The 26388-nt window shown below is 48.3% G+C and overlaps 1 protein-coding gene across 1 annotated transcript in view; it reads left to right on the top strand.

The window, feature by feature from the left end:
• The window catches only part of LOC130370323 (pyruvate carboxylase, mitochondrial-like), a 254949-nt gene that overhangs the window by 210673 nt on the left and 17888 nt on the right, over window positions 1-26388 (top strand). The window contains exons 15-21 of the mRNA XM_056576055.1: window positions 1509-1730; window positions 7949-8105; window positions 10757-10997; window positions 13336-13503; window positions 13945-14026; window positions 19739-19896; window positions 21094-21180. Coding sequence (XP_056432030.1) covers window positions 1509-1730; window positions 7949-8105; window positions 10757-10997; window positions 13336-13503; window positions 13945-14026; window positions 19739-19896; window positions 21094-21180 — 1115 coding nt within the window. The remainder of the gene's footprint in view (window positions 1-1508; window positions 1731-7948; window positions 8106-10756; window positions 10998-13335; window positions 13504-13944; window positions 14027-19738; window positions 19897-21093; window positions 21181-26388) is intronic.

The following is a 26388-nucleotide window of genomic DNA, read 5'->3' as shown; positions in this document are numbered from 1 at the left end:
ACTCCCACTCAATAACTGTGAACTGGACTGCATTGCTGCACTGTACACTATTTTCCATCTATTACAGGACTGCAGCCCCCCCCCCCCCCCTCACACATCACAATAACTATGGACTGGACTTGCATTGCTGCATTCTCATTCTCTTTCCTTTCACACATTGTAGCTATAACTAGACTGTTGACATTTCAACTGCACTAGCGCTATTGCACTTTTTGGGTTATTGTTATTATTTATTATTAATATGATTATGTATCATAGCATATGGGAGATCTATCTTTATTGTGGGCAATGTATGCTATCAGGTACTTGTATGCCAGTGGTGGTGATGATGCTCTAAACATAATTTCGTTGTTAACTCTGTGGAACAAGGACCATAAATAAATCTAATCCAAACCATGGTTTATTCAAGATGGTTCTAATGCAAATAGCCTTCTTTCCTCGGCTGAACTTCTCTAGCGTGTGTGTTTGTGCACGTGCATTGGCGTCTGAGTCTGACCGTGTGCACGTACTAATGTGCACGTGGGGGCGCGTCTGTCTGCGTGTGTGGCGGCGCATGGCGCCCCTAGGGTGACGGTGGAGCGGCTATGAGGAGCGACGGATATGGAGCGCGAGAGGAGGTGCCCGGTCCACTCATGCTTAAATATCTCGGATAGGTCTCCCCCCTGCTTCTCCACACAGATAGACCTCAGCCATGTTAAATGTGAACAACCTCTTTATCTTAGGGGCTTTCTTTTAGTTGTTTGCGGGGAGTTTGGTTAAATGTGTGGTATGCGCGTCGACCCCCCTTTGTTACACAGAGTAATGTTCACGTTTTTTCAAGTTTCAAATAACTGCGGTCTATTTGCGTCAGGGCCGGTCTTTGTGAGACCGGTGGCTTGGGTATGAGAGGGCCTGTTTTGTTTCACACAGCGCCTTAGCTGACAATTACAGCAGAGAGCCTTCTTTAGCAGTGATGCGGACGAACAGCACAAAGTCAGCGTCTTGCCACCTCAAAGAGAGCAAGAGTGGTAGAGATTAAAGTAGAATATAAGCTCGCAGGGCGGTCGCAACTCATTAGCAAGCGGTTGGATTGATTATTGGAACACGGCGGGGGGAGGGAAAATAGATCCTGGCTAATTTCCCAGAATTCCCCTCTCCAATAGTTGCTTGGCTTTTTATTTTCACCATTATAAGAGCTTAGAGGTACGGAATGAGAAAGAAGGCAATGAAATGAAAGTGAAACGTGGGTGGAGGACAAGGCTGAGGAGGACCAGTTGGCTGGCAGTTTAATGGGTAATCCTCAAGTGATTTGTCCAATGGACGTGTAATAAAAGTAACAAACGCGAATCGTGAAGAGGGTCATACAGAGCGCTTCATGATGACCTGTATCTCAAACCCACTGCATGTTGCTTTGGAGATGACGCCTCAATGAGTAGGCAGTACATTCATTAGAGGCATGTCTGTGACCCCCACCATCACTTGTCAGTCGTACATCCATGTTAACTCCGTCTTTCTCCTCAAACCATCAGGTGACCCTCCGCTGGGCTTCCGGGACGTCCTGCTCCGGGACGGGCCGGAGGGCTTCGCAAAGGCAGTGCGGGCCCACAAGGGCCTGCTGCTCATGGACACCACCTTCAGGGACGCCCACCAGTCGCTGCTGGCCACCCGGGTGCGAACCCACGACCTGAAGAAGATCTCTCCGTTCGTCAGCCACAACTTTAACAACCTCTACAGCTTGGAGAACTGGGGAGGTCAGTGTGTGTGTGTATGTGTTTGAGTAAGCGTGCTTGTGTGTCTCTGAGTGTGTGTGTGTGTGTGAAATTCGAATAACTTTACATTTTGGGCCAGCATATCCACAATAAACATAATGGAAAACGTTTCTAAGGTTAAAGAAGCTATATTTAACAGGTTGAGGGTACTAAATCGTAAAAATGACCATGACATGTCATCAAAGATGAAGAAAACATGCCACGTTGAAATACTGGCTACTTCTGCAACAATGAGGTCAGCCAGTAGGTTCTTCCTTGAAATCTCCATGCTGGGTTGTTCCCTGACCCAGTATGGAGATTCCAATGTGATTCCTCATTGGATATAATTGCACTGACTCAGCTCCTATTGAGCCTGTGGTCAATCTGTATCAAGAATCTGGGAACAAGCGTTGGGTTTGAGTGTGGGAAGAATGTGGAGGGTGGAGACCACTCTATCCAATCAACGCTTGTTGTCCAAGTTAAACATCATACCTTTAACATACATTCAGGTATGTCGGGCCTCTTATTAGCTTACCTTAGGGAAAGCTTAGAACCGTAAGCCTCTAACAGTGAGTTTCAGTGGACGACAGGGCCAGGCTGCATCGGGAGCTCAGGCCTGAGACAGTGGAGGGATCAAGGCTTGATACGGCTGCTTAGTGAGCCACATTGGGCTGGGTTCCAGACCCTTGAATCCCCACGCGCAGGCTGGCCACGAGTTTGCACAGAACAAAAGGGGCTCTCGGTGTCGATTCATCACGGCCGTGTGATTGACAGTTAATATTCTCCCCGGCTAGGGTTCTTGAAGATTGGCAACCTGCGTCGTAGCCCGGCGCCACCGCTAATGGCGGCGTTCGCGGCGCGAGATAATCAGCGGTTGTATTTCTAAAGGATGATTATCTGAAGTTGAAACACGGCTCGCTCGCTCCTCGCTTCTCGTCCTCCCTCTCCCCTTCCTGCCACACCTCAACGCATCCCTCCTCTCCTCCCTCCCTCCCTCCCTCCCTCCTCAGCCACCTCCCCTCTCTCCCCCTCCCTCCCTCCCTCCCTCCCTTCCTCCCTCCCCACCCACCTCCCCTCTCTCCCCCTACCATTACCTCCCTCCTCTCCTCCCTCCCTCCTCAGCCACCTCCCCTCTCTCCCCCTACCTCCCTCCCTCCCTCCCATTTACCTCCCTCCTCTCCTCCCTCCCTCCCTCCCCACCCTCCCTCCCTACCTCCCTCCCCACCCACCTCCCCTCTCTCCCCCTTCCTTTTACCTCCCTCCTTTGGCATTTGCACACTCAGTCAATGGACACGTTCCCCACGCGCGGCGTTTGCATAACGGTAATGCGGCTAAGCCTCCCCTGCTCTGCAATTTTTCCTGTTCAAACACGACCAAGTGACCCTTTCTCGGGCGCCGCGCGGAGGAGACCTATGTCCTCTTCACAGGAGGCCCACCACCAATAAGCGCAACGTGAATCCAGCCCCCCCCCCCCCCCCTCTCCTTCTGGGGTGGTCTGCCCTCCTTGTTAGAAGAGACAGACCAGGGCTTTGTAGAAGACCCTCAGTGCAGGGAAGGCCGCTGTGATGTCTTTGTGCCATGTGCAATTGCTGTGAAATTGGACCCCTAGAAAACAACTCGGGGGGGGGGGGGGGGGGGGAAAGGACGCGTGTTGCACCGGAACGGGTAAAACGAGGGCTGAATCATGCAAATGATCAAACTTTTGATGATCCGTGGCCGGTGCCTTAAACAGGTCCTGATGTCCCTGTTGGTTGTTCTGTTGTAACACGGGGATGAGAGGGAGGCGTGTCTGGATTGGTGTCTCTCTGAGTGGTTGTGATGACAATGTACAGGACTGCGGTGTTCAGGGTTTATACCGTTACCCCAGGGAAGATAATCGATCCACATGAATGTCTTTTTCGTTCTGTTAAATCTATGCATTTTTTTATTTAGTTATATCCAAACATACAGCCAAAGCTAAAACACACATTCTACCGACATTTATACAGCATAGTCAAGAAGCGCATTCGGATAGAAAATATTTACATCGCGCATCTACATCTAGATTCTTCAGCAAATGAATAAGCCGTATTTATACAGTGTATTAAGAGCTTGTTTATATAGCGTACTTATATAGTTTACTTGTAAGGTGTTTTTATAATGCATTTGTACAGCATTTCTCAAGCCACTGCGTCCCTCAAATAGGTTAACGATAACACAGACACACACACACACACACGCACAATGACTCTGTGCACATCCCAGGCAGTGTCAACCATGCAGGGAAAGAGCTCAGTACTTTAGCTGGGACAAACAAAGAGACAAAACCAACCAAACGCACCAGAACTCCTCACCCTGCCAGAGAACCTCCTCACTCTCAGCCAGAGGGGAAGTACCAATTATTTCAGAGAGAGGGGAGGACCGCAGAGTCTCAAAGTTGTAATTGTGGAGCAGCTGTCATCGTGGTCGCTGCCGCGGACCCCCTGTCCAGACGAAATCCCCCCGCTGTCATTACGCACTGGATAGGGAAGACACACCTGGGGTCATTACCATAATAAACAGGACCCTGATAGGGCCCCCCTCGAGGTGGGCCCCAGTCTAGTTATACAGAACAGCCATCAGCGTTGATTTCACGTCACAGCTAGGGGTTGTCTACTGACGAGGCCTGAAGTCACACAAGACACGGGGAGACTTTCGAGTCGACACCGATTTGTTTTCCTGAAACTTGCGTGGACTTCAAAGAAAGGCGGAGTTTGTGCATGGCCAAATGAGATGGCTACTCGACTGTCACCGGGAGGAAGCCAGGGGTGGCGAATGCGAGCAAATTGCAAGCGACAGATGTGGTTGCTCCATCGGTCTCACCCTGTGTTTTTTCCCGTCTGGAACATGGCCACCGTTTGACCGGCGGGAAGCAGAGTGTGGCCGACGACTGGAAAGCCGATATACCAGTCTCGGACGCTTCTATTCTTCGGCGAACGTTCGCACTTTGTCCGTGCTGGTACCAATCGTTCCTGCGGTACGAAGACAACATCAGCTAAGCCGGTTTCCTCCCTTTTCGGTTTCCCACTATAGCGGTTCAGCTGCAACTTTTTGCGCTCGTGATGTTTCCATCTGCAACGAAATCCACCTGTCCACCTTTAAGTGTTGCACCACTCTCCCCATTATGGAGTCTCTTGTATTTCAGCGCAGAGTAAATCATGTAGGGGTCCGGCCTTGAGATGTCAAATTAGTGTGAATCGTAAGCCTCTCGCTCCCGCAATAGCTCTCTATTTCTCTCTGCCGAACATACAACACCTGCCTGCTTTCTCTTTGTTCGACACCCAACTTTTCCCATCACAGCGATGTTTCGCAACGTGATTCAATGGTGTCATTTGGAGAAGAGTTTATCCGCTCTCCTTATTGAAGTGAAATTCGAGATTGAATGCTTTTTTTTCCAGGCGGCTGCCCTTGTTCTGAATAAAGGTGCATTGTTAAAAACAAAATGTCAAAAAGAGAACACCAATTTATAAACCCGCTCTTGACATAATCCTTCTATTTTTCTGATAAACCCTCAAAGCAAAGAGTGTATTTTTTCAAATCTCATTAGGGTTAAAAATAGAGGGTATTATATACAAAAGTCAGGGAGGGAAGCAAGACATTCCCATCCTTAATCTCCCTTATTAATTCAGCCCTTTAAGGCACAATAGGAGGACAGCTAGTGGTTACGCTAGGACCAAGGCGAGCCACATGCTAATCGGGGAGCCAAGGCGCATCCATCGGTTACACTGCCATTTGGGGGGGAACTCCTTTTGAAATGCCCCATCAAATATGGATCCGCCTTTGTTGTTTCAACACGCTCTTTGGCTTGAGGGGGAAGTCCATCAGCTAATACCCACGGTGCCTTGCTGCTGCCCCTGCAGGCCATGGCTAAGTGGAAATGAATGTTCTGTCAAGTGGTTGCGTTGGCTTTGTGATATATATATATATGGTGTATCTCTGGGAATACGATCACACCCTCACTATCTCTATTTTCACCATTGCGCAGAGGGGATTGCGACTTTATTAATATCCCAGATATTGCCCGTGGGAATCGCCTTGTGTTGGAATCTGGGGCTTGTCATAAGAGCATGGATTCGCTAGATCAAAGTACTGGCACTTATTGCGTTATTGATCCTTCAGTCTGTCAGCGGGGGGGGAACCGATTTGATTTCCATGAGGCCCCCCCGAACGAGGGGACGCGTCGATTCCGACGCAATCGTACGATCGGTCACTGTTGGAAGGAATCCATAGGAAGAACAGGGAAGAGGGCCGTCCGCGACGCCACTTGTATTTAAATGAGACAACCCTAACCACAGTGTTGTAACGTGTGGCGAGATTAAGGGTATTATACACTTCGAAGCGTGCAATGCAAACCACTTATCCTCTCTGCTCCGTCTCTCTCTCTCTCTCTCTCTCTCTCTCTCTCTCTCTCTCTCTCTCTCTCTCTCTCTCTCTCTCTCTCTCTCTCTCTCTCTCTCGCCCTCGCCCTCGCTCTCTCTACACAATGAGTGTTTCAAGTGTACACATTTGAATTGGTGGCTAGAGAGAGAGGGAGAAAGAGAGCGCGATGTGTACAGAATGTGGCCTGCAGTTGTTTTACGTGCTCGGAGGCCCCATGAATCATTGAGGAGATTATTCCACAGAGCTCTCTGAAGACCAAGCACTCCCCCCCCCCCCCCCCCCCCCCCCCCCCTAACCACCACCGCCATCCCAGTATAGCGTCTCCTCCTGTATGGTGTTACAGGAGTGGGTGCATGCGTTTAAAAGTGGGTCAGAGGCACCAAGTGGGTTTCTATAGGGCAACATCTATCGGTGACTGAGGATGCGGCTGAAAGGTGCTGTGTTTGAACCCCGCTGTCTGCAGTCTACCTGAAGGGCTCCTTGTGCTAGAGGCCTTGCATACACAGTCTTCAGTCAGGGTGGAAAGTGCATACTCTGGATGTTTCCCACCATACACAGCTTATGAACACACTCGCACAGAAATAGAGGAACTGCCACGTCTGCCGTTTTTCACGCATTGGGAAGTCTAGTTTGGCGGGAGCGCTTTGCTCCAGTCAACACCCTGATCATTTGATGAATCAGTGGAGATGAGATTAAGCGCTGATACCGAGCCGTGTTCAGCATAATGTTTAATCGTGGCCGTTTGACCCGCTCTGTGCCCGTGGGTTTAAAGTTACAGCGGATGCGGTCTTGATCAAATAATTGACACTATAAAGAATGATGATCAATTATTGATACTGCGGCATCGACAGAGCTCTACGGTCTGCCGCCGCAGCAGAGTGAAACACAAAAAGACGAGTATGTTCGCAATGAATAATATCCCTCTCTCGCTGTCTCTCTCTCTCTGTCTCTGTTTCTGTTTCTGTCTCTCTCACGTTCTCTGTCTCTCTCTGTCCCTCGCTATGTCTCTCTCTCTCTCTGTGTGTGTGTGTGTGTGTATAGGATGCTGAGCAACAGAGATTTAATGATCACAGGCAAGGCTTTCATACGATAAAACAGCAGCCCTCTGAAGGCGTGAGCAGTTTGTAGCTGATATGCTAAGCTAAGATATGGCAAGCTAAGATATGCTTAGTGGGGTTTAGCCATCGACTCGCTGGGAAAGACCGTGAGAGAGCGATGCTATCTGACGCCTTTCATTTGGTGATTTCATTCTGACTGTATTTCTCGGATTTATATAATAAAAAAAAAACCTTTGATTTAAAATTACTCGGGTGTTAGAATTGGATTAGATCTTTGTGCATGTGTGTGCATGTGTGTGCGTGCGTGACTGTGTGCTCTAATGGTTGAGTCTGTTCGCAAATCCTGTACCAAGCAGTGAACATCTAACACTTTTCTGAAGAAACTTCATCGTCTGTGTTTTTTTTTTGTTTGTGTGTGTCTGTGTGTATGTCTTGTCTTGTCTTTATCTATATTTGTGCCTTTGTGTGCATCCGTCTTTGTCTGTGTCCTTGTGTTTCTGTCTTTCTGTCTGAATGTTTTTGTATGTTTGTGTTTGAATGTGTCTGAATCTGTGTGTGTGTGTGTGTGTGTGTGTGTGTGTGTGTGTGTGTGTGTGTGTGTGTGTGTGTGTGTGTGTGTGTGTGTGTGTGTGTGTGTGTGTGTGTGTGTGTGTGTGTGTCTGTCTGTGTCTGTGTCTGTGTCTGTGTCTTTCTCTTTGTGTGTGTGTGTGTGTCTGTCTGTGTCTTTCTCTGTGTGCGTGCGTTTGTTTGTGTGTGTGCGTGCAGGCGCCACCTTCGACGTGGCCATGCGCTTCCTGTCCGAGTGTCCGTGGAAGCGTCTGCAGGAGATGCGCGCCCTCATCCCCAACGTGCCCTTCCAGATGCTGCTGAGAGGGGCCAACGCCGTGGGCTACACCAACTACCCAGACAACGCTGTGTTCAAGTGAGTACACACACACACACACACACACACACACACACACACACACACACACACACACCCTGAAAACCCTGTGTTCGACCAGCAACTCTTGATAACGGTGTCATTGAGTCAGTCTCATTTGAACAAACACTCTCAGGGTTTAGAATGCTCTTAGAATTGAGTCTTTTCACTGCCAGAGTGGATAGATCTCCCTGCCAAGCGTTTGTTTTAATATGCAGACCCGGAATTCTTTAACGTGTCAAATCGATCCACCTTTTTCGGGAGGAAGCACTTCATTTTGGCCACTGCTCTCAGGTACACATATGGAAGCATATATGTAGCAAATTTCAAATGCCAATGCAATTTGCAATTTGCAACTCAAATTGTCATTACATTATGCAATTGACAATTCATTATGCAATTTTATAATGTAATTTGTAAATACGTTATTCAAAGTGTATTTTAATATGCAAAGTGACAATGCAATCCTCAATTATAACAATAAAAATAGAATAACATTTTGTCAAATTCTTTGAGTTCCTTTATTCAAATTGAAAAGCTATAGCGTCCCCGTGATTGCAATCCACTTCGCCACGCTCCGTGTGTTGCGATATTCAAATGACATTTCAATCCGCAAAACAAACGCTTTGCAAAAGATTTGGCAAAACGTTTTCCAAAACGTTTACCAAAACGGAATCCAAAACGTTTTCCAAAAAGTCAATATGCAAAGTGGCAAACGTATCAGCCAATCAGCGTATGGGCGGGAATTACATGGGCACAGACATACAGCTTCCCTCCCTTAGATTATTTAAACACACACGTATATAAAGTCTCTCACTTAGATAAACTCTCCCTCACACAGACTCTCACATAAATAAATTAGTTGCCTTAATATTAATAAAGGGACACTCTGTTCTTCTGAATCTAAATAAGATTAATACACACCCCATTCACACATATTGGTGTGTATTAAAATAAGTTGTATTTTGGGTTTTGTATTTGAAATATAATGTACACCACACACATTACACTATCTCTCTCTTTCATCTCTCTCTTTCATCTCTCTCTCTCCCTAGCCTCATGTCTCTCCCTCCCTCTCTCCCCCTCCCTCTGTGTATTGTTTATCGTCTCCCCCTACTCCTCCCTGTGGCCTGTGGAGGGACCTCAGTCTGCAATGTGCAGATGATTGTGATAAATAGTTCTCATCTGTCCCCGTCCCCCCCCCCCTCCCCCCATTTCTCTATCTTTCTCTTTTCATGTACAACGCCTCTTTTGTCTTTCATCTTTCTGTCTCAATATCCCTTCATTCCCCCAGTTGTGCGAAAAGCCACATGCACGCACGCACACACACACACATAGACACCCAAACACGCATAGATGAAGTGGGGTGGCGTTAAATCACATTTAATCCTAACCCCGAGCTTCGATTAACCAAAGTGTAATTGGGTGTAATTGAATTAAGTTGTTACCATATTTCACAGGGTCAGCCTTCGTCACGATGAGGATGTTGTTGTGTTTATTTGTTCTTTGTGTCTGACTCGATGTGTTCGGGCCTCTGAGTCGATTCAACGCAGGATAGGTATTGATGTGTGTGTGGGTTCCGTGTGTGTCTGTGTGTGTCTGGTCTGTGCGGGGCCTACAGGAAAATTACAAACAAAGCACAGGTCGCTTAGCCTTGAGAATGCTACCAGGCTTGTTTGGCCAATCCGCTAGTTTTAGACAGACACAGACCGACAGACAGGCCGACAGACAGAAAAAGAGAGACTAAGAGAGAGGAGATTGATGGACGGAGACGGAGGAAGAGATATCAAACACGGCAAATATAAAATAAGCTGATGTATGCATGCAAAACCGGCTTTTCCTATTATGTATGACATGGCATCCTAGCGGCGATACATTTTTATCCCGCCTTCGTAACGTCCTGAAAACACACCTTCCCGTGATAAGACAACAATACTGTCGGCTTTTGCCAGCAACAGCCAGGATCATGAAATTTGTTCATAGCCGCTTTTCCTTTTTTTCGTACCGCGAGTCTAGCTGTGCCAGCGTTACCAGCGGTACGAATATTCTGTTTTCCCCTCTCTCTGACTCTGGGGTTGGTTTGAGTGCTGGAGCCCCATAGGTAGATATTAAATGGCTTATCCCAGAGCACTATCCCGTTATCTGTATTGCAGTGTGCATTGCCAATGCACTTGGCTGTGTGTGTGTGCATGTGTGTACCTTTGCAAAAAAAGAAAGCTTGTTTTCTGCGAACAAGCCTTTTGTGTGTCTGAATATTACAGGCAGCAAGCCAGCTGTGCACGTGTTAATACCATGCACTCTAACTCTTCCTGTTCTCTCTCTCTCTCTCTCTCTCTCTGGTACACTTCCAACCAATCTCTACATCTCCCCTTCCCCCTTCCCCCTCCAACTTGCAATTCCCCCTCAACCCATCGCCCATTCCACTGTGTTCACCTCCCTCCCTCCGTCTCCTCCGACTCCACCAATCAACCTTCATTTCCCCAAATGACCCCCCCCCCACCCACCCACCCACCCACCCCTCTTCACTTCTCTCCCCCCTCTCCCCCTCCCACCCAATCTTCACTTCCCTCACCCCTCTCCCCCTCCAAACCCGTTCCTCCCCGAATCTCACGTCTCCTCACTCCCCCATTCCCCCCTCCCCCTTGTCGCAGGTTCTGCGAGGTGGCCAAGGAGAACGGCATGGACGTGTTCCGCGTGTTCGATTCCCTCAACTACCTGCCCAACATGCTGCTTGGCATGGAGGCGGCGGGCGCGGCGGGCGGCGTGGTGGAGGCCGCCATCTCGTACACGGGCGACGTCTCCGACCCCGCCCGCCAGAAGTACTCCCTGGACTACTACATGAAGCTGGCCGACGAGCTGGTCCGCGCAGGCACCCACGTCCTCTGCATCAAGGTGGGCGGGTGGGGGTCCCTGGCCCCGTGGTCTGGGAGGGAAGGGGGACCTGGCTGTTGTGCCTTTGGCAGGGCGGTTTTGGATGGGTGTTTTGTTTTCGGTCGCTTTGAGCTGCAGTTGGATAGGGATGGGCACATAGGGATGGGCACATCCCGATCCAACTTTTCTACCCCTTACCCCTTCCCCCTCCCCCTTGTTTTGAAGGGGGAAGGGGAAGGGGTAAGGGGTAGAAATTGGATTGGGCCTTAATGTACCGACAGCGATATATTGGATACAAGTGCTGCTAAATGCCCTAAATGTAAATGAAGTTGGATCGGGATGTTTCCCCTTACGCCTTCCCCTTACGCCTTCCCCTTACGCCTTCCCCTTACGCCTTCCCCTTACGCCTTCCCCTTACCCCTTCCCCTTACGCCTTCCCCTTACGCCTTCCCCTTACGCCTTCCCCTTGCCCCTTCCCCTTACCCCTTCAAAACAAGGGGGAGGGGTAAGGTGAAGGGGTAAGTGAAGCGCTAACAGTCGCTAGGTTAACCCATTCCCCGTATACGGCAAAGATGGCTAGGATAGGATGCTACACAATGCCAAGTACTGTTTTAAGTGCAAGGACATACAACATACAATATTGCACATAGGGCTTACAAAGTTGCCATTTTAGATTTTGAGAGGAGTCTCCAAAACCGTGCTGTCTCTTCTGGATTGCTCCGGAACACCTCGACCAGTTCCGTCCAGGAATTAGAAATCTTCCTAGCTTTGCATTTTGCCAATCCATCCAAAATTTGGACGCCATAAATGCTTTATTTTTCCAACACTGAATGTTGATCGTTCACAACTTGGTCGGAGGTGTATTCGACTCGATTTTGACACAATAACACCGTGCGTAGGGCGGACCAATTTAAATCAGAAGGCACGACGTGTGTTCTCGCCGCCCGAATCGATTCCTTCATACGGGAGCATGACGGAATATTCTGGAACGTGAAACGTTGAAGTCTCTCACTGAGAAATTCGTGGACAGACTTGGCACAAAAGTCACGCCGCCTTCAAGTAATGAGCTTAACTTAAAAAAAAAAAAAAAGGAAATAATCACCCCTTGAAAATTCTTCCATGGCTCTTGCTGAGTAACCTCGGGCAGGTCAGCCAAGCATGAAAAGCAATGTTCACCTCATCCCCCCGCATAACCAAACAGGGGGGTTCGGTTTGTAATGACGTACCGCTCTTTAAACACAAAATAAATTGAGTTTCTCTCTTGTTTGCGTTTGGGTCGTCCAAGTTGGATGAGGCGACCACATAGGAGGCCGTATATCAGCTTTGACGGATGGAGAAATGTAATGTTCGTGATATGAATCGCTAACTCTAACTCTAATTTGTGTCACACTTTATGACCGTTGTGAAGACTGTCAGAGACCAGCCACTTCAATTCATTCGTGTCCCGCTGTTCAAAGAGCTTCGCAGACGTTAATTTACACTTCACTCCGGCAGGACACGGGGAACTTTTACAGAACATGAATTTTAATACCTCAAAATTGAAACGTGGAGGAGTGTTTTGGTCTGGGGTGTGAACGGGGGCCGTAAGTCTGAGGGATAGCCCCGTGCCTTCGGGCTGGGAGTGCTTTGAATCAATGAAGACCAAATGTACACCTAATAAAACCTCCAAAGTTATTCAGAGGGGCTGTTGTGAACCTAAAGCATTAAAAAGCAATGACTACTTCAGTCTTTCATACCACCAAATGAACTGTAATTATTTCTTAGGGTGAGGAAAAAGCGTGTTTTTTTTTTTTAGGGAAATTACAGTTTGTAGCGACGTCGAGTCTGGGACCCCCAGTTCGCAGCGTGCCTCAAAGTGCTTTTTGTACTCTTCATCTGTCTGCCTCTCTCCCTCTCCGCCTCTCGCTTCACTTTCTTTCTACATTTCGTCAATCTTCGTGGCTCTCGTTCAATTTCTCCTCTCCCTTTTTCACTCTTTCTGTATATCATTTGTATAAGAATTGCATTTCATTACCTCTCCCTTTTTCTCTCTCTATAAGTGTGCCTTTACCCATCTCTAACAGTGTGCCTTCCTTTCTCTCTCTCTTAGTGTTGCCTACCTGTCTCTCACTCTAACAGTCTATCTACCTCTCTCTCTCTCTCTCTCTCTCTCTCTCTCTCTCTCTCTCTCTCTCTCTCTCTCTCTCTCTCTCTCTCTCTCTCTCTCTCTCTCTCTCTCTCTCTCTCTCTCTCTCTCTCTCTCTCTCTCTCTCTCTCTCTCTCTCTCTCTCTCTCTCAGAGTGTACTTACCTCTCTCTCTCTCTCTCTCTCTCTCTCTCTCTCTCTCAGAGTGTACTTACCTCTCTCTCTCTCTCTCCAGGACATGGCCGGTCTGCTGAAGCCGGAGTCCAGTAAGATGCTGATTGGTGCACTGAGAGACCGCTTCCCCGACATGCCCATCCACGTGCACACACACGACACCGCCGGCGCTGGAGTGGCCGCCATGTTGGCGTGCGCCGAGGCCGGGGCCGATGTGGTGGATGTGGCGGTGCGTCATGTTCCTCACCCCCATTAACCTCCTCACCACATGTGTTGTGTGGACCAACACAAACTGTATTGGGGCCATTTTGTTACAGTGGAGAACATGAATTGGTCCGCACATGAAAATGACTCGCAATGACTCAGCATTTCTTTTAATACTGTTTTAAAATGACTCCCCTGTTTCTTAATGTTTTTTTAAGATACAAAAACGGCCTCACTTAACCTTGGTTTGCTATGTTTTCATCCTTCTTGTTCACTCCAATTTCCAATACATGTCATCATGACATTTAAAAGCACTTATAAAAAGACCTCCCGCAGAACTGAAATGCCACGCGTTTAAGTTCCGAGAAATTGCCGACACGGTTGCCACAGTGGTGTATATATGGCGTATGTTAGGGAGGGTGTAAGTAAGAGGGGGGTTTATGTGTGCCGATGTCCCCCCTTCCAGGTGGACTCCATGGCCGGGATGACCTCCCAGCCCAGCATGGGGGCCATGGTGGCCTGCGCCAAGGGAACCAAGCTGGACACCGGTACGTGCTAGCCTGTCTACTCTGTGCTAGGGTTTGGCTGGTGGCTATATGTGGCTCAAGCTAACCTACAGCGTTTCTCATGACTTACAACTAAACATTCATGGCGGCTATGCTAACTGGCAGCTCAACCTTTGTAATTTCAGCATTTAATTTTATCCAATTAAATAGTTGAACGTTTTCTTTGATAAATGACAATTGGGAAATAAGACGGCAAACCGCAACAACACAGCATTGTAAGAATAAACGTAAAATGAAATACATAGTATTATAGGATATATTTCATTGATCTAATTATATCTTATCATAGTATGTTAATTGAAAAATATCCCTTTCGTTTTATTAAATATCTTATGAGTTATAGAAACAGATCATTTTTTTAATGGATATTCCTCCTTGTTCCATTTGCTGTGAGCCGCTTGGCTTAGTTAGCTATGAGACCGAGCCAGGCCGGTTGGTCATTCATACCAATTCCCTGACCAGTCCGCTGGCAGGCTTAGGGACTTATCGTAAAAGGGACTTAACCATGACAAATAAATAAATAAATGGCACTGCAGTGCATCTCGAAAAGGAGTTCATTTTTTTGGCGCGGTGGAATATATTGATTCACATAAAACACTTGAGACGGGCGTCGCAGCGGAAAGATAGGACTGATGATTTCTGTGTCGCTAGACCCGGTCCCCCGGTCGCTCTCGCCGTACCGCTCGCTTTATTTATTCATAGTGAATTCGTTTTCCTGTTCCGAGTTTAGGCGTGCGGCAGTGAAGGAAAGCTGTGTTCCCCGCGTCGCCGCCGTAGCTCAGCCGTAGGCCTGCGTCACTCTGGTTGTGCTCTTTCAGCTTCCCCGCCGGCAGATGCACGCACGTCGCTTTATTTATTTCTGTATTTCAATATATCCGTCCTCTGTTACTCTCTCGTTCCCCGCCTTCCTTCAATTAGTACCTTCTTTGCTCCGATGGCTTTGTAGACCTATTTTGCCGTGCAATGACTTTCACCTCTCTCTCCTTCCACCCCTCCATCACTCTGCCCTTGTCTCTCTCACATTCGTCGTTCTGTTTCCCCTCATCTCTTCCCTTCAGCCTCCCCTTCCATCCTTCTCTCCTCCTGCCCTTGTCTCTCTAACACATTTCCTTCTGGTTCTCTCTTTGTTTCCCGCTGTCTCTCTGTCTCTCTTTCCATCTCTCAATTTCCCTACGAAAACAGTGCTTCCGATGGCACTCCATAAAACACAAGGCTGTTTGTTGACACTATCTTGTGGCGCGGTGTGGGCTAGCTTTAGGCCTTTTAGCTAAGAGATCCCTCCCGGGTTCCCCTACTGTCTCCCCTCCACTCTCTACGTTTCTCCTACCTCGCTCTCACCTCCGTCACCCCCTCCTCCCGCCTGCGTTGTCTTCACACACCACCGGAGGAGGGAGTAGGTTGGAAGCTGCCCTCCAGCTCTCCATTATTTATTCTGTAGAGGCCACAGTCTAAAGCACAGGGCGCTCTAATTTGTGCATTAGTGCACATCAGCATGATGCCAAGTATCTCGAAACAATCCCACACAAACAGGGCGGGCGCACACACACACACACACACACACACACACACACACACACACACACACACACACACACACACACACACACACACACACACACACACACACACACACACCCGGTTCAATGGCTGTGTTTTTGGCTTAAAACATTCTTCATAATTATAACTTATAATTAAATAAGAAATTATGTTTACTCTTGGATGATTAAACACACACTCACTCACACACACACACACACACACACACACACACACACACACACACACACACACACACACACACACACACACTTTCTACCCTTTTGCACACAGCCGTCGAGGGAAACAGACACAGACACTTGCACACTCGCACAAACAAATATGTGAAAGTCTGGATGTCACTTATCTGTCGATTTGACAAGGCAATATTCAGGCGTCAGTGGACCAATAGGATAGAGCCGTCAACAACGCAGGAACACAAACAGAGGAACCCGGCGCAGTGCGTGCACCCAAACCCGCTTAGGAGTTTTGACTTTATTCCTCTGTTGGTTTAAGAGTGCAACCAACTCGTGCCCGTGCTTAATGAAGACGTGTGTGTTCATGGGATTCCCGCACAGCGATTGCTCTGTGGTGAGCCATGAGGCCAGGTCAGACCGTTCTCAGCCTTCTCCTTCCCTTTCCATCCGTTTCTTTATTTGTCATCCCCGACATTTTCTCCCCCAAATTCTATTTGTTGGATTTATTTTGTCCCATTCTTCAACTTCCATTTGTCTTGCTTAGCTCATATCTGGGTGTTTGTGTGTGTGTGTGTGTGCTTGTTTGTGTGCGTAGGTGTGTGTGTGTGTGTGTGTGTGTGCATGCATGCACACTTTTTCATTCTTCAGTGTAACCCTTTGTCTCTGGTTTTTGTGTCTGTGTGTGTGTGTGTGCGTGCAACACAATTGGGGATTACCAGTCCTTGTTCTCCACAACAACAAATTGTGTAGCCTTCGTGTGTTTGTGTGTCCGTGTGTGTGCGTGATCAGTATGCCCACCGGCTGATGGACGGGGGAATTGATGAGTTTTGTACGTGTTTTATATTTCTTCCTCTCCGAGACCCCTAATACCCCCTCCTCTCCTCCTCTTCCCCTCGTCACTCCATTAAACCTCGTAAGTGACTGTTGCCGTGGTGATAAAACGACATGGCCGCCTCGCCTTAGGCAGGGACGTGTAAACTAGATAGTGTCCGGTCGGCTCCCGGGGGAGCAACAGGGTGATCAATAACGGCTTATCAATGAATACAGACTCGATCGAAGAGTAACCAAACCAGACCCCCCCCAACACACACACACACACACACACACACACACACACACACACACACACACACACACACACACACACACACACACACACACACACACACACACACAGTGAAAACCTTTTTTCGAGGGATACAACCCAACAGCTCCGATTGATCGGGCCTGGGAATCTTAGCGGGTGACATATTGACTTTTGGCTATGGACTGGTTCTTGAGTGTTGGTTACTCATTACGTGGGTTGACCGATAGTAAGTCTCCACTGAATGGAGGAACTCCTGGATAATCTGCTGATCTGGAGGTTTCCACACAGTGTAGGATTGCCGACCCTCCTGGTGGAGCGTTACTGTTACTGAACACACACACAAACACATATGTTAAGTCTGGGGCGGCACAAGCCCCAGAGGTAGAGCAGGTTGACAGGTTGACTGGTACTGAAATAGTAGCTGACTGTTCAGGACAGGGTTAGGGTTATGTCGGCCAGGAAGGTTTGGTCCGTCCCATTGGCTGTGCAATTACAACCTGGATCCATGCGGTTCTGGGACCACATGATGGAACCAGCCTTTGTCACAGTTGTTTAATTGGAACTTCCTGTTGTCAAGGAAGTTATTGTGATTGGAACTTCCTGTTGTCAAGGAGGTTATTGTAATTAGAACTTCTGTTTTTTAAGTAGGGTTAGGGTTACCAGTACATCTGTTGCCAGGGAAGGTCTTCTGTGTTCGAAGTCTGTTCATTTAGGATAGAAAAGTATGACTGGCTTTGATATATTTTGTGGTTACAGATTAATAATCAAAATGACAACTTCAGGTGAAATGTCTTTTGTAGTTTCTGGCTGATTATTATGTATTCCGTCAACATATGCAGTGTGGAATGGTGTTCAAATTAAAATAAGCAAGGGAAAAATGAATGAAATGTCAGCCAATTTGAATAAGGTAGCAGCAGGATTCAAATGTATTTGTTTTTTGAATCTGCACACCAGCTACAGTACTTGCTGTACTTTGGGAAAGAAACAAACCAGTATGAATAAGAACAAGTGAACTGATGCAGCTTTGCATAGATCAGTGTGGCTCTATTGGTAAGAGTGATGGTATTCTGATACCATCTTGCCTGCCTGGCCCTTAAGTTTATTGCTGAATGTAAATAGCCATTCATGGTCTCGGTCTGACCTGACCTGTTGATCGTGTTAAAACAAACAGGCTCATGAACCCCTTATTCCCGACCATCATGGACACACCCTGCCACTTCTGGCGAGTTCCTTGCTTCAACCACCGAGCAGCACCACTGCTTTTCAAACCATTACTGACATTTGCATGCTCCGCCGCACGGCTCCCTGGTTGGAACAGGTGCCACGGTGTCCAATTTGTCGAGCTGTGGGCGCAGTGCTCTGAATAGACGAGCAGGAGGCCTGGTTAAGCTCGGAACGTGTTGCCCGCGAACTATGGACAGTGACTGTGCTCCCGGGCTCCACGGTGTGACCACAACCTCCTCTGGGCGGTACCGGTGTGTCTGTGTCGCTTTGGGGACACCACGTCCATCCCTGATTGTGCTCCTCCTGGTAGCATCAGGAGCACTTAAACACACGTCTAGACGAGGAGAAATTGATTTGGATGCAGCCTCAAACCATTTGGCCGCCTAAAATGAGGCAATATAAAACAAAACAAGGAACTGTAGAGGGTAAATTATGTATTCATTCATATTCTATGCCAGATTGTTCTAGTTCTTTCGATAGTGTCAGTCAAGAAGTTGTTGCATCTAGTTGACCAGTGCGCTAGAAGCCTATCCCTTCCTGCAGCTCAGACCAGAATGTAATTCTCACCTTTGATGCAGCGAAACAGTGTTTGCTTTGTGCCAGGCAAACTTGTACGTCCTGTTGAATCTATTATATTTACAGACTGCCCATCAAATATACATGGCATGTGTTTGTTTCCTAGCGTTTGTGGTTAATGGGAATGGATGCTGCCCTGAAGGTACGCGCACACGTACACTGACGTACACACACACACATGCACACATTCGCACACACTCGCACACATTTGCACAAACACGCACATTCACACACACACACACACACACACAAACACACACACACACAAACACACACACACACACACACACACACACACACACACACACACACACACACACACACACACACACACACACACACACACACACACACACACACCTATTTCTGTACATTGGCTCTCCAGATTGCATCGTGCAGAGTGATGGCGTATAAATATTAAACGCTCTGCAGACTGAGCGAATCTGTCTTGTGGAGCTACGTATCGATCACCGAACCACAGGCTTTACAAGGAAAGCAACACCCCGCCCCCTTTCTGGGCCTGGCGCCGGATTTATAGCGGACGCACGGCCGTCCGTTCCAACCGCCACAAATGACGGATCGGACGGCAGCGGAAGTGAACCCCCTCACCGACCGCTCTCCCCACAACCCGCCAAAGAATTTACCTCTGGCGCGCAAGAAGGGATTAAGCCTGGACAAAAACATGAAACTAGGGGCGACTATTAAACGATTACCACGTTAGCAGCATGAGGATTGTTGTGTTTGTTTTACAAAACAGACTTCATATCAGATGAGGGATGCAAAATTATTTACCAGTAAAAAAAACGAGACTGCGCCCCAACTCTGAAGCAACACCTCTTTTAGCTTTGCGATCCCTCCAGCGTTCCCCTTCTGTCTTCCCTCAAGCCTCTACGTTTTTCTAACCTCGCCCCCGCTCTTCTGCACCCCCTCCTCGAAGTTTGATTCCCGACCTCCGTTCCCCAGCGACTCTTCCTTCACCTCCCTCTTCACTCCCCTGTCAATTGAAGCCGTGAAAGCTAAAGGAAGGTGTAAAAAGGAGCCTATTGAAGTATCCCGTGTTTGTGTGTGTTGTAGGCATCCCCCTGGAGAAGGTCTACGACTACAGTGAGTACTGGGAGGTGGCCAGGGGGCTGTACGCGCCCTTCGACTGCACCGCCACCATGAAGTCCGGCAACGCCGACGTCTACGAGAACGAGATCCCCGGCGGGCAGTACACCAACCTGCACTTCCAGGTGAGCTCGTTGTTCAAACCCTGGCGGACCGTACACCAACCTGCCGTTCCAGGTTTTAGCCTGGTCGTTCCATAGGTGGCGCAGTCGTTGGGATTTCATTTATTATTATGTTTTCTTTGTGTATATGGGCGGCGAGGTTTTGTGCATCGGGGCCTCACCTGACCCAGAGAAAGGTTAATTGCCGGTTGACAGCTGGTACTGCTGCAACCTTTATTCTGTTGTCAATGTGAGCCCCATTTAGCCAAACACTGTTATTTATAACCTAGTGCAACCCAAGCTGATTTATTTCATTGATTTATGTTTCATGTTTTCAATATTCTTGTGGTACACAAAGGGCTTTGGCTCTTAAGAATCCGTTAGTGACAGGAGAGTTTGTTCTCTTACCCATAATATATCCAGCACATTCTCTCTCAAGGGGCACGCAGGTCACTGAAAACAAAGCGCCACCATTAATGCCTCAGACGCTCTCAGGGCGATATGCTAAGTAGCATTGTTTAGCGTAAAAAACAAGAAGGTCGAAGGTGTCTGCTTCAAAAGCTCCAGAAACGTTGGCTAAGAGTGAAGGCAATGTATGTTTGCCTGTGAACTGTAGGAGAAAAGCTTACAGACTATTTAACAGCGTGTCGCGGCTAGAAAAACGCAGCTAAACGTTATTTCATCCGCGGGTCAGCCTTGCAACCTCGCATCTATCTTACAGAAACATAATTAGAACAAATGTTCTAGCAACAGTGCGTATGTACCTGCAAGACCTCAATGGGGGTTACGTCACACAGGATCAAAGGGGAAGGGGATGGAGACAAAGGTGTTTGAAGCTGCCTCTGTCGAATGTCGTTGTTGAGCTGATCAAGACCCTACGAATAATGACATGTTTTGGGGGGAAAAGAAGAAAGCATCAAACACAAATTACATGTCGCAGGGTATCAACGTGTGTGTGTGTGTGTGTGTGTGTGTGTGTGTGTGTGTGTGTGTGTGTGTGTGTGTGTGTGTGTGTGTGTGTGTGTGTGTGTGTGTGTGTGTGTGTGTGTGTGTGTGTGTGTGTGTGTGTGTGTGTGCGTGCGTGCGTGCGTGCGTGCGTGCGTGCGTGCGTGCCCCAGCCCACGGCTGGTTAAGATGTCCCCTAGCTCACGCTGGGGGTTAAATGGTGTAAAGGGTTGCACCGATCTGATTGGCTGTATCTTGTGTGATCCCGACCCACAGGCCCACAGCATGGGACTGGGCCACAAGTTCAAGCAGGTGAAGAAGTCCTACACCGAGGCCAACAAACTGCTGGGTGACCTCATCAAGGTGAGGCGCAAAGACACACTCTGCATCCCCTTCATGGACCCTGACTCGGCAGAATCACACACAGACCGAGGCGAATTTGCAATCTTGAGTCATTCTCAAACGCTGGTTTCTGTGGGACTATGAACTAATTCCCACGACAAAGGTGGTCACAAAGAAAGTGTGTGTCCCCCTTATAGACTTCTGAACTCATTATAAGTAAAAGAAGAATCGCTTTGGGGGTTTCACACATTGGGTCCATGTCCTCCCCAGTCTATCCTGTGGGTCAAACATATCTAGCGAGTCGCTTCCCTCCACATTATCTGTGTTGTTATCCGGGGCCACGAAGCCACGGAAAATCTACCGGCAAAGTATCCGCTTTCACACTTAACGTGTCAAGTAGGCAGTGTGAAATGACAGAAGTCATAGGAGGTTCACCCTCCCCCCCCCCCCCCCCCCCCCCCTCCCCCCCAATGGCACAAATTAGACGAGCTTCCTTTCTCCCCATTAGGGTAGGTTGAAATCCTTAGCAGAGCCGTCACGACCGCCCCCATTCTCTCCCCGAGAAGCGGTTGAAGTTTCCGCTAATCGCGTGAAGAAAAACAATGGGGAGGATCCAAATGTGGCGGGATGAGAGGAACTAAGACTGCGTTATGGGAGGAAGCTGTGAGGAGCCCCTTAATCTCTTAAATAGCGTCTTGCGAGCGGCTCAAGCGGAGGCCTTGTGTTGTTGTAACAGGGAATAAAGGGGCAAATTGCGAATATTGCCATCGCTAAAACCAATGGTGATCACCATGCTGAAGTCCCCTCCAAGTATCTCATCATTGACCCAATGACAGCCCACCTCACTCACATTTAGGGCATTTAGCAGTCGCTTTTATCCAAAGAGACTTACAATAAGTACATTTGTCAGAAGAAGGGGAAACAACAATATATCGCGGTCGGTTCAGTTTGGATGTTCATAGAACCAAGTATAACGCTCTAACAATTGTTGGGTTAACCCATTCTCTTGATACAGAGAGATAGCAAGGATAAGAGGCTACACAACTAAGTACAATAACTAAATACGACAAACAATAAGTGCGTACATTAAGTGCCAGGACGTACAACGTACAATAAGTAGGAGAGGTGGGACGGGGGGGCTCTGCACCACCCCGGTGTGAAAGTTCAATAATGTAGTATTTTTTGTGAAAGATTGATGCATTGGATTTGTGGATACGTGTGGTTCAGCAGCAGGCAGGGTTTAGAACCTCCAGCATTAGGATGTCTGCAAACAGAAGAAGCTTGTTGGTGTCCGACCCACTAACTCAGTTTGGTGGTGAAACTTTTTCAATCCTTTCACACATTCATTTCCCTCTGGCTTCGGGGAGTTGAGCTGAGTCTGTGTATTACTGGCGGGAAAACCAGTCCCCCTTGCCAAGCCGCCTTATAACCCATTAAGTGAGCAGCACACACATGCCTCACCCCCACGGTTTCGTGACAGTGTTTAATTTTTTGCGTACTCATTTATTTGTTTGTTGTAGACGAAGGCCGGGATCATTCTCGGGTAAATCGGTGGCGTTTAAGATGGCTCAGATGAGTCCTTTATTTCTATTTTTTATTTCCTCCATCTGTTTTCACGGCCGCTTTTGGCCACTGATTACCTCCCTGTCGAGAGCATATTGGCGTCTCTGGCACTGATTGGTTCTGCCTTGCCGCCCCTCGTTCCCTGCTTGGCCGAGGCAAACCATCCCAGATTAACTGCAGCAGAACAGCCACTCTGCTCCTCCCAGATAACCTCTGTCCGGCTCCCACCCTCTTCTTCTGTCTCTCTGTCTCTGTCTGTGTATGCGTCTCTCTCTCCATCCCCGCTCTCTCTCTCTCGCCCTCCCTCTTCGTCTTTCAGTCTTTCTGTCTGTCTCTGTGTGTGTGTCTCTCTCTCTCCTTCCCCTCTCTCTCTCTCTCTCTGTCTCTGTCTCCTTCCACTCTCTCTCCTTCCTCTCTACCGCCCTCCCTCCTCGTCTGTCTGTGTGTCTCTCTCTCTCTCTCTCTCTCTCTCTCTCTCTCTCTCTCTCTCTCTCTCTCTCTCTCTCTCTCTCGCCCCCCCTCCCTTTTCGTCTGTGTGTGTGTGTCTCTCTCCTTCCCCTCTCTGTGAGACACTTTTTCATTCTTGCCTCTTTCTCTCAATATTTCCTCTGCAGTACGTCTCACATTTCGCAACACTGTCGAATTATCCTATTCTTTCCACCTTGGAATTCCCTGTGCTGCCTGATTCATTTAATTCACATTAACCTCCCCCCCCTCCTTTCCCCCTTCATATCATTCTATACACACAGCTGGCTGGCAGCTTGCGTTGCAAGCATAGCATGGTTAGCCTACCCCGCCGCTGCTAGCTGTTACCCTTGACCTCTACAGGCCAGTCGGGGTGAGACGGGGCCTGGCTGAGGAAATTAGCATCCATGAGTTACATTAACGCACGCTGACACACTGACACGCACACACATACAGACACACACAGCAATCTTGCCAATCAACATTATCATTACCCTTTAGATGTACTCCCTGCGTTTGCGCTTTGTTTTTCGATTATCTTTAATTCATTGGCTTCTCAGCTGCCATGGTTTGGCCCATCCCAGCTGGCTAATTGATTTTCATCCCTCTCTCTCTCTTCATTTGGTTGTCACTATAATTTTCTCTATTTTTCTCTTCCCCCTCTTTCTCCGGCTCCCCGTCTCCCTCTCTCTCCCCCACTCTCTACCTCTCTCTCTCTCCCCCACTCTCTACCTCTCTCCGCCTGTCGCTCTCCTTCACCCAACAAGGTTCCCCCTCTGGCTCCGTCCCTGTGTTCCTCATCACATGTACCACGCTCTCCCCATCAGTGTCCTTGGCGCTAGGTGGGCGTGAACGAATTCTGTTGTGTCCTGTCACCCGCGGCAACAGCTCTTTGTCAACTGTTTCTATATTGATGCACGCGCAGGAAAAGTGCGACGGTGCTAGTAAAGGGAACCGACCAACGGCACATGGGTGGAGGCGGTGGGGCCAGAGCTGCAGAGGCCGCTGTGTTTGTGCTTGTGCTAAATGGCGACAGTCCAGCAGCAATGATGTGATTGGCTGAGCACATGGCCCTAAGCAGGCCAATGTATTGTAGACTGCTGTGAACTTAGCACTTTGAAGGTGTGTGTGTGTGTGTGTGTGTGTGTGTGTGTGTGTGTGTGTGTGTGTGTGTGTGTGTGTGTGTGTGTGTGTGTGTGTGTGTGTGTGTGTGTGTGTGTGTGTGTGTGAGCATTAATGTGCTCGTGTCTAATGGTCTTTTAAAGTCTGTGTGCTCTTAGAGGCTATCAAAGGAACTTTTAACACATTTGCACACACTTGGTGTGTGTGTGTGTGTGTGTGTGTGTGCTTTTGCAGATCACCCCATACACACACACACACATACACACACTTGCCCCCAGGGATCCAGTTGAACACTCTGCACTCCACACACACTGCAGATTTCCAATGCCTCTCTCTCTCTCTCTCCCTCCCTCTCCTTCTCTCTCTCTCTCTCTCTCTCTCTCTCTCTCTCTCTCTCTCTCTCTCTCTCTCTCTCCCTCCCTCCCTCCCTCCCTCCCTCCCTCCCTCCCTCCCTCCTTCTCTCCATCCATCACTCTTCCTCCCTTGTCGCTCATACCATCATTCCCTTCGCCTGGCTCTCACTCTCTGCATTGATTTGTTTCAGCATCTCTCTATCACTCACTCACTCACTCACTCACTCACTCACTCACTCACTCACTCACTCACTCACTCACTCACTCACTCACTCACTCACTCACTCACTCACTCACTCACTCACTCACTCACTCACTCACTCACTCACTCACACACTCATACACACTCACACACACACACACACACACACACACACACACCCTACCATTAAACCTGCATCATGTTTCTGCTCTTCCTCTCTTTATACTCTACCTTCCTCTCCCTCTCTCTTATTTCTGTCTCACTCGTCTTCGGTCCTCATTCCCTCCTCGCTCGCCTGTGTCCTATAATTGGGCGGTGATGGTTTTCTCCCTCCCTCTGGCTCTAAGTGAAAGATATACACACACTAACTCTAATGTGTAGACACAAATTATCTCCTAATTGTTCTAATCAGTCCAAATATGAGTTATTTTATAAGCAATTTAGCCCTAAAATCTGCTCCTAAATCTGAGAACAAAAATAATTGATAATGGAAATCACCCAGACGTCAGTAAGCTACTTTGTATATAAACATTGTTTTTCTGGTCTAGTGAACTCATGGAAAAATGACTCTGGAATTCCATCTTCAATTCCCCATACCAGCTATTTTTAAGAACCAAGTTGGAGCCAAGATGGCCGCTAGGTGTGACTGAGGCCCATTGGGGAGGGAGCAATGGATGTTAGACTCATGCTAGACCCATTTAAAACCCCGTCAGTGTTCACCGATAAGAGGGCATTGAGTTTAAGAAGAAATTGGCTTAAAAGATTTGGGATTAACCTCAGTGGTAGGACAGGCGGCACGCAAACGCACACACACACATGCGCACACAGAAAAGACACACGCACACAATGCAAGAGACCCATACAGATACTTGCATTGTACTCACATGCACACACACACACACACACACAGAAAATACACAGGCAGAGAAGCAACCAGAAAAACACACCGACAAATGCAGAGAAATATTGATGGAAATGTTAACAAAAAAACCAAAGCCATGGCGTTCCCTTTCACATTTCCTGCATATCTCCTGCACACACACACACACATACTGCACACTGCACACACACACACACACACTCCCTGGAATAGAGGAGTCTGCTTGGCGAGGGCTGTATGTCACACCAGCGCATCGCATCGGGAGGGGGGGGCAAGTGATGGAGCATGATAGGCGCTGTGTGTGTGTGAGAGAGAGAGAGAGAGAGAGAGAGAGGGAGAGAGGGAGAGAGAGAGGGAAGAGAAAAGGTTGAAATTGTTGTGAACTCCACAGGAAGGAGGGATGAGGTGTGTGTGTGTCTGTGATAGTGAAAGGAAAGTATGGAAGCGGTAAAAATATCTTGTGATATGGCGCTCCGTGCTGCGAGACTCATCTGTCAGGGATTTGTGTAAAGACTACACACACCCCAGATACTAGCTTGACGCTCGACGCTTTGCCTACACTAAGTTCAGCCGGGAGTTGAACTCGCACCTCGTTGGCGTTGAGTGCTCCACTCTACATCTCCAGAACTACGTTTCGCGGGGAA

The sequence above is a fragment of the Gadus chalcogrammus genome, chromosome 17 (genome assembly GCF_026213295.1).
Source record: "Gadus chalcogrammus isolate NIFS_2021 chromosome 17, NIFS_Gcha_1.0, whole genome shotgun sequence".
NCBI classification, from domain to species: domain Eukaryota; kingdom Metazoa; phylum Chordata; class Actinopteri; order Gadiformes; family Gadidae; genus Gadus; species Gadus chalcogrammus.
This window is presented reverse-complemented; position numbering and strand designations above follow the sequence as displayed.